The sequence below is a fragment of the Coptis chinensis genome, chromosome 6 (genome assembly GCF_015680905.1).
Source record: "Coptis chinensis isolate HL-2020 chromosome 6, ASM1568090v1, whole genome shotgun sequence".
Taxonomy (NCBI): domain Eukaryota; kingdom Viridiplantae; phylum Streptophyta; class Magnoliopsida; order Ranunculales; family Ranunculaceae; genus Coptis; species Coptis chinensis.
The window spans coordinates 79279352-79288063 of NC_141461.1; the positions used below are offsets into that span (position 1 = coordinate 79279352).

The 8712-nt window shown below is 38.7% G+C and overlaps 1 protein-coding gene across 1 annotated transcript; it reads left to right on the forward strand.

Moving 5' to 3' along the window:
• The first annotated feature begins 1054 nt into the window (after window positions 1–1054).
• ATG8F (Ubiquitin-like superfamily protein) lies at window positions 1055–3419 on the forward strand. The gene is made up of 6 exons (XM_086569191.1): window positions 1055–1489; window positions 1638–1691; window positions 1783–1838; window positions 2465–2517; window positions 2871–2989; window positions 3106–3419. Exons 2-6 carry the CDS (start codon window positions 1655–1657, stop codon window positions 3207–3209), a joined length of 369 nt encoding a protein of 122 aa, XP_086425317.1. The 5' UTR covers window positions 1055–1489; window positions 1638–1654; the 3' UTR covers window positions 3210–3419.
• The last annotated feature ends 5293 nt before the right edge of the window (window positions 3420–8712 follow it).

Consider the following 8712-nt stretch of genomic DNA (forward strand, 5'->3'; position numbering starts at 1 on the left):
AAACTACTTTGTCCCCTTTGTCTCTTACGTTGTGTTTTTAATTTCCCCCAGAGCATTCCAACAGGTGCCCTGTCCTTTCATTCTTATTGATAATTCCATTAGAACCAAATGCATCTGATAAGATTAGATTATTCAGGCCACATAAAGTAGAACAATGCTTTTGAAGCATTTAAACAATGTTTTATTTTTGCTTGATCTCGCTTTCACAAAAGGAAAAATGTTTTGTTATATGCTTCACATATCTTACAATGCTTTAAAACACAAGAAACTTGAGGCATCACTCTGGCTTCGTCTAAAGGCCTTACCATTTCAAGATAAACTTTGTCAAAGTTCAGCTATAACGTGGGAACACAGGCATGGCAGGTAATGGAGCTGTTTTTTGATATTATACATGTCGAATTCTGCAGGTTGCTTGTTAATATATTGGAATGAACACAAGCTTTGTAGCGGAATGTTTGGCTATCTTAGAGTATTGAATAAGCAATTACTGGGGGTTGGAAGAAGCTTTGGGTGGAGTCAAGACTCAGTACTCAGTAGCTGCTGTTACTGCTTTTGGGTCGGCTCAACTGCCGCAGCTACTGCTTTTGGGTCCGCTCAACTGCCTTGTTCTTAAAACAAAGATCCGTAACATGTCTGAAGAGTTTGGACTACTATCTCATCTCAAATGCATGGCAAGAAGTAGATTTTTCTGCAGATCAAGCTGCTAAGCATACTACTTGATTTTTATTTTATTTTTTTGATGGGGATACTACTTGATTACCTCTATCCAGGTTTTAGAAATTTATGCTGGGAAACCCCATGGATGACCAAATGGGAGTGTTCCTTGGAGCTGTGTACTTCTAGACTGATTGATATTGGGAGTCTGCTTGATTGCCCAACACAACTTCACACACTTGTAAAACTATGTTTCTTTAATATAATTTTGTTACTTCAGGAAAAAAAACAAAAAGTGGGATTACACACAAAACCCTCCAAACGACTTCCAATTGCTCCAAAAATTAAACAACATGAATGATTTATATGTGTTTAGAGGAGTTGCTATGTTTCTCACCGCTGAATTCCCTCTCAAAAGGATGCAATTAAAAACGGGACTTTTAACTAAATTTTAGACATTCTACCGGCTAACAGCTCAAAATACATCTCAAATTTACTAGCAAAGCCACCCAAAATACCAAATATCCAATTCAAGATACCAAAATTCTCCATACAGATAAACCTAAATTAAGCCCCTCCTCATCAACATGACTTCCCAAATCTACCCTTCAATTGAACCCATCCTTCCAAAACATAAGCAAGGGTAAAGTAGTCATACAACAGTGGATATGGATTGGAAAACAAGGCAAAACTCATTAAAATAGAGACGGAACATATATAAATACACCAATCCATTTTTTTATTTTTTTGTTTATCTTCAAAGTTCAATCATTTCTTCCTTTCTCTCTCTTCACAGCTTCTTCATCTTCTTCATCTTCAACGTTAACAAACAAAGGTATAATATTCTTGTTTTAGAATACTTTTCATTTTCTTGTTCATGTTTGATTATCTTTTTTTATGATCGTTGACTTGATATGGTCTTGGGGTGTTTTCTTGTGTTGGGCTTTTTTGGATTGTCATAAAGTTTCAATCTTTTTGTGCAGTTAATTTAGTGGTTATTATGGCAAAGAGCTACTTCAAGCAAGAGCATGACCTTGGTATGGACTTGTGTTCTATTGCTTTGATATTTATTGATTTATAGATAATTTAGGGGTTACTTCAATTTGATGATCAAGAATTGATTTGTAGAGAAGCGACGGGCTGAGGCTGCTAGAATTAGGGAGAAGTACCCAGACAGAATTCCGGTGAGAAAACCATATTACTTTCAATTACGTGGAAAGCATGTTTTTCATTGTATCACATTATCATGTTTTCGGTTCTGCTCTTGGTCTTGAATGGATTTTAATAATTGTTATAACACTATGCTAGTGGCTTTTTACAATGTTTGCATTTTATTTTTTATCTCAGGAACAATTATATGTACTTAAAATGTGAAATTCGTGATGGAAAATGTTCTGTTGTTTAAACTATGCACTGTCCTATTATAAATAAATCTTTTTCTTTGCAGAAGAGTTTCCCTAGCTTAGGGTCTAAAACATGGTTTGGATAGACACTAGAGTAGCAACAATCACATAGGTGGTAAGACTACTGGGGTGTGTTTATTTTTATGGAATATACTTTTTCTATATAATGTTATGCACTAAAATGCCAGCTACCTTAGTAAAAGTTTGTAGGAGTTGTTATCACAGACATAGGTTTGTAGATTTATCCAAGGGGTGCATGTTTAATTGGTGAAACTGATATATTTCTGTATGTTGATTTATTTCTCCCACACCTTTAATTTGTTTGCACTTCACTTTAACTCATTCCTATTTATGGACTTGTTGATCTGTTTTGACTTTGTCTGAACACCTGCTTTGATGATTTCCAGGTAATCGTGGAGAAAGCCGAGAGAAGTGATATTCCAAACATTGACAAGAAAAAGTAAGCAATTAAAGCTATTGCCTCGTTCTTTTTTCCTATCATAATAATGAATATTATCGGTGAACCTACTCTTCGTCTCTTCATAGCCTCATAAAAAAGGGGATGAGACATTTTGGATTCCACCAACTTTATTAGTATCTCTTAGGACTATGATTCTATGTTACTGAGTTGTGTCTCCTGGTGGTTCATCTCTATTCCAAGTATTTTTATTTGGACTATTTCTAAATGAAATATTTTAAGTAAATATACAAGATTTTTTTTTTTTTTTTTGTATGTCATTCTGCTATGGAAATACAGTCATGCTAAAGAAGTAGTTGAGATCATTTCTTGTAAGCTGAACAATAATTTTACAGGTATCTAGTTCCAGCTGACTTGACAGTGGGTCAATTTGTCTATGTCATCCGCAAAAGAATCAAGCTGAGTGCAGAAAAGGCAATCTTCATATTTGTAGACAATGTCCTCCCTGCTACAGGTATTTTTCTTTTGAAGTTTATTTAGATTCAGTAATTGGTAGAGGCTTGTTTCATTTCATTTGCAATACAAAGTTCTTTCAAATAACAAAGGTGGGTCTGTATGTGTTTGTTTCAGGAGCAATAATGTCTGCAATATATGACGAGAAAAAAGATGAAGATGGTTTTCTCTATGTCACTTACAGCGGAGAGAACACATTTGGGGTGCAGAGTCTTCCATAGCCAAATTATATCTTAATGAATTTCCCATTGTCATCGCTGTTACCTTGTTCATGTTCATTGGCATTCTGTTTATACTTTTGTTATCGTGCAGTATATAAAAGACTGGCCAATGATAAATTGTACAGTCATTCAGTATATAGTTTACTCCATCAGTATTCTGGTACAATATGTAGTTCATCCATTAAATAATCAGTCCATTTTCCGTTAGTATTATTGTGCCTTCTGTGTATGTTTTTCTTTGCCATTTTGAGAAAGTTATGGCAGGGAGTGACGCACTTGCGATTTTCCTGCAAGGGGAAAACAAAGAGGGTGAGAGTTTGCGTGGGTAGTAATGTTCACTTCAAAAAATTTGGGTTTGAACTGTAAGTCTGTAACCAGTGTTCGTAACTTCTTTTAGTGGGAGTGGTCTCCAATCTTAAAAAGTGTCAAAAATTTAGATTTACTGCCTTGGACTTTTTGATAGAAACGAATGTTGTCCTGAACTTTGCCTGGTGACAACTGACAACTAAAACTGAAAGAGTGGAACAGGGATGACTTTTGGAAGTTGCAACTTTCTGTTTTATATATGCACACTCACAACCAAATCATGAAATTAAAACACTATTACGCACATTGTGTGTCAATGGCCAAAAAATTAAGGGTTAGTTAGACTTACCCCCCATGGGGGATATCACTAATATTTTTTAAAATGGGGGGTAACACTAATTGGCCAAAAAAATTGGATCTTACAAATGGGGGATATCACTAATATTTTTTAAAATGGGGGGTAACACTAATTGGCAACTAGTAATTGGGGCGGTAAGTCTATCTAACCCAAAAATTAAACCTGACCATTATATTGGTTTGGTTTTAGATTTATTAGTCTACCGCATTGTCCATTTACTGGCTCATATAGGTTGCTTGAAAGGCTACTCCTCTCCTAAGACATACTCAGTGCTCCAATTTGTAATGGGTTGCGGTATTGACACCCAACAAAATGGGATTAGCACTCTCTCTGTATATGTATGATTGTATGAAAGTCTATGAAAATTTATATTTGCATATGTAAATTCGTATTCACATATTTCATATTTATATTATTTATGGGGTGCCCATTTTGTGGGGTGTCAATACCGCCGCCCTATGTAATTGTGTGTGCTGCCTATTAATCCTATGTAAGATGCCTAAAGAAGATCTAAGAAGTTCCAGAACACGTAACATGCATAATACTTCCCTACGATCTGTACGTCCAATTGTACTAAACAGCTCCATGACCATGGAATGAGAAAACATAGAACCTGGTAAATGTCGAAACGGAAGAGCATTTTCTAAAGAATAACAAGATGCATTATTAGAAACGAGAAAAAGATCAAAAAATACATCAAACTTTGCAGTTGGTTTCAAAACAGACAACGTCAAATTAATTGGATGGCGTGCTGACGTGGGTCGTTAAAAATTTCCCCAAATCTAATTTGCCCATCTGGCATTAGTTTCAACGTTGAGGTGGCATCCACATAATATTTCGACTCACTAATTTCAGAAATATCAACTAAAAATCCGATATTGTAGTGAAATCGAAATTTAAGATGTTTGAAATTGAGATTCGAAATAAAAGGCGAGATAAAAATAAAACCCGGCACTTAACCAGAGAAACTCATCTTCCCTCTTTTTTAAAGAAACAGAGTCACACAAAATGAGCTGAGCCAATGGCTAAGCATGTCTGTGACCATATTTCTCTCAAGAAGGTTATTCGTTACTTTTAAGCATTATTCTTAGATATGTAAATATGAATAATCTGATTATTTACCAAGATGATTGCTTTGATATTGGATCGTTCAATCTGAAACTCATTATCTTTGGATTCCATGAAGGACAACATAACATCAACGAAGTCTCGATGCTGACCCTTATCACTAGCATCAACATGCTCATCAATGATCTGCTCAAACATGTCATCAAAGACTTTACTCACTATCTTCATTCGTTTAGCCAAACCTTGAAGATCAAGTGCCCCTACGTAAGGAATATAATAAGCTATATTGAACACTGCAGCCAATTGCATCCCTTCTTGAACAATAGCATGGAAACCCTTCTGCTCATGTTCATTGTGTATACGCTTCTTCCCAAACACCATAAGGCATGACATATCTGTGCTAAGAGTTAGCACCTTTGCACTTGGATCCACCTCGACATGATCTCTTGAAGCCTCTTTGAGTGATTCAATGAAGAGCCCCAACTCTTCCCTCATTGTTTTAAATGACTCAGTTTTTAGATTACTAAGTAATTCTAAGAGAGTTTCTTTGGTTAAGTGCTGGGTTTTAAATTTCAATTTCACTATAATATCAGATTTTCAGTTGATATTTCAGAAATTAGTGAGTCGAAATATTATGTGGATGCTACATCAAGGTAGAAACTAATGCCAGATAGGCAAATTAGATTTGGGGAAATTTTTAACGATCCACAGTACGCCATCAATGTTTTGAAAATACAATGTTTATTTGAATAAAAAAAAAACGTCTTTTTTGAAACCAACTGCAAAATTTGATGTATTTTTTGGTCTTTTTCTCTGTGAAACAAAAATAAGTTTTTTTGCTGGAAATTTTTTCTTCTTTCCATTAGAAACAAGGTGATACTTCAATTGATTTGACAACACCTCATTGGTGGGAGAAAGCCCTACTGAAGCCTATGATGAATAACAAACATGTCGCGAATAAGGAAAAACGATGTGGATAGTTATGACATTGGTATTGGCATCTATTTGGCCTGTTGATGATATTTCTTTTTGACCTCTTAACAATGCCTATATCCTGGGTCCTTCTTCAAGTTACGTATGTTTTAGCTCCTCCAGTAATGCAATCTGCAATGCTTATTCTGCTTGTGGTAGTGCCAACTCCTTCCATACTATTCAAGTCATTGCATTCCAAAGTTGCGTCATGATAAAAACATCTGCTTCTCGGTTGCAGTCGTCTTTCTCTGTCTGCTTACACAAGTACACTTCCCAAACAAATGTGGCTCCACAAGATGCAAGCCTGTTAAAATCACGATCTACATTACGGTTACTTTCCTTCTTTTTTTCTCGTCACATGCATACACTTCATAAAATTAACTTAAGTTTACTGATATGGCCCATCCTCGAGATAAACTTTAGACCAGTTTGCATTTGTAATGATCTATCAAATTATTTTGCGCTTGCATTTCTGTAGGGGTCAAATTTGTGACATATAACATCGTGGGTGGCAAAGGGTCCGTATACAGAATAGTGATGAGAAGACCAAGTGCAGCGGATCTGAGCCGCGGCACCATATCCGCCGAGAACTGCAGGGCATGGCAGGGGTGGTGAGTGGGCAGTAGTCAGAGTAATAAAGATACTACAGGGTGCATCGGATAGGAGCCGCGGAACCCTAACTGCCAAGAACTGCGGTGTATGTTGTGGGACAGGTGGCAAACTGATGTACGTAGGATCAGGGTGGATGGACGAGCGAGAGAGAGCGGTTAGAAAGAGAAAAATATAAGAACAAAAGAGAGTAAAAGAAGAGAGAAAAAGAAAACGACGAGAGGAGGTAAGAAAGAGAGAGACTAGTAGTTTCATAGGGTGTAATTCTTGTAGTTACATTTGGCGCCGTCTGTGGGGACCCGAAAAAAAAATGGCTACTGTAGTGAAAAGAGGAGTAGGAAGACCTAAGAAAGCAACGGTTAGAGAAGTGGTGGAGGAAATGGAGAGCACCGAGGTGGAAAGGGTAGGAGAGGAAGAAGTATCTGACGTGGCGGCGGACGTTACCAGACTTCTCCAAGAGGAGATAGTCAGGCTACAAAATGAGAATGACGAGTTGAGAAAGGAGAGAGAGATTACACATGGTGAGACGGAGCAAAATGATAATCGGAGCAGCGAAGTGGAGGGGGAAAATGAGGAGCACCCACCACCGGACGCAGAGCAAACGGTGGGTATCACATTGGAGGTAGTACAGGCTATGATTGAGAAGGATAGGAAGATAACCCGCACAGCAGAAAAAGCAAACCAGAGTGCTACGCAGAAGGAGGTTGCAAGCCTCAACAAAACCCTCCGGCGGATTCGATATGGAATTGAATCGCCCAAGAGGTCTCCCCAACCCAAAGTCGAGAGGTATGATGGGAAGGGAGACCCGACGGATCATTTGCACCATTTTCGCAACAGATGCCGTTGTGGCGAGAGAAAGTAAGTATGATGGGCTTCGGCTGCATGATGTTCCCATAAGTTTAAAAGGGGGGAGCCTCGAATTGGTATTATCGGTTGGCTTCGCGGAGCATCAAAAAGTTCGAAGAACTGGAGCGCGCGTTTGTTGACCACTTCATACACCATAAAAGAAGGGTGGTTGATATCGCAGCTCTGTTCAACATAAAACAAAGGTACGCTAAATCATTGAGAGAGTTCCTGTGCAGGTTCAAGGAGGAGACCTTGAGAGTGGAAAATTTGGATGAGCATACCGCGGTAATAGCCTTCCAGCACGGCTTGAGGGCGGGAACCAGGGTTCATGAGTCGGTTTCCAAAATCGAAATCACTTCGTTGCATGCTTTGTATCCCAAGGTAGAAAAATATATACGCTACGAGGATATAATGCAGAAGAACGCGAAGGAACAGAAGAGAGCGGGAAAGGCAATGCAGGCTGTCAATCGAGATGATCGGAAGGGAAAAAGCAGAATGGAAGAAAGAGAGAAAAGAGCGTACAGAGGGGAGAGCCGAGGTCCGGATAGGACGGGAGACCGCGGCAGAAGGGATATCCGAGAGAGGAAGCCATACCAAGAAATCGAGCAGACACCTCTTAACAGACCCTTAGAGGAAATCTTGCCTTTAATCAAGGGGCAACAATAGTTTGAGGGTCCGCGGAGCACACTGGTGGCAATAGAAGGGACGCCATTTTGTGCTTATCACCAAATCAGGAATCATGCCACGAATGAATGTTAGCTTTAAAATAGTTAGTGGAGAGAATGATTGAAAAGGGGATGCTCAGGGAGTTTGTTGCAGAGGTTCGCCAAGTCGAGAGAGTGCCTGCTCCGGATAGAATTCTAGGTACCATCAATGTCATTTTTAGTGGAGAAACCCTGGGAAGAAATGCACACAGAGAAAATGTGAGAAAGACAAATGAAGTTTACAACGGTGAACGAGGTCGTCGCCAAAGATACCGATTAGTTAAAGGGAACCACGAAGGGTGAGGAAGGCATAGTGTTCACCCTGAAGGACTTGGAGTCGATAATTTCCCGCGATGAGGATGTATTGGTGATTACTATAGCAATGAGTAATTATCCGGTAAAGAGAGTGTTGATAGATCTGCGGAAGTTGAGGATCCGTTGTTTAAGGGGCCATGGAGGAGATGAATATAGGTAGAAATCGGTTGAAAGCTCCTTAAACCAATCAGTATGGGTTCAATGGCAGCATGACGAGCCCATGGGGAATTGATGTTACCGATTCTGCCGGCCCGACAACGGTATTCACGGATTTATGGTGGTGGATTCTAGCTCAAAAGATAATGCCATCTTAGGGAGAAAATGG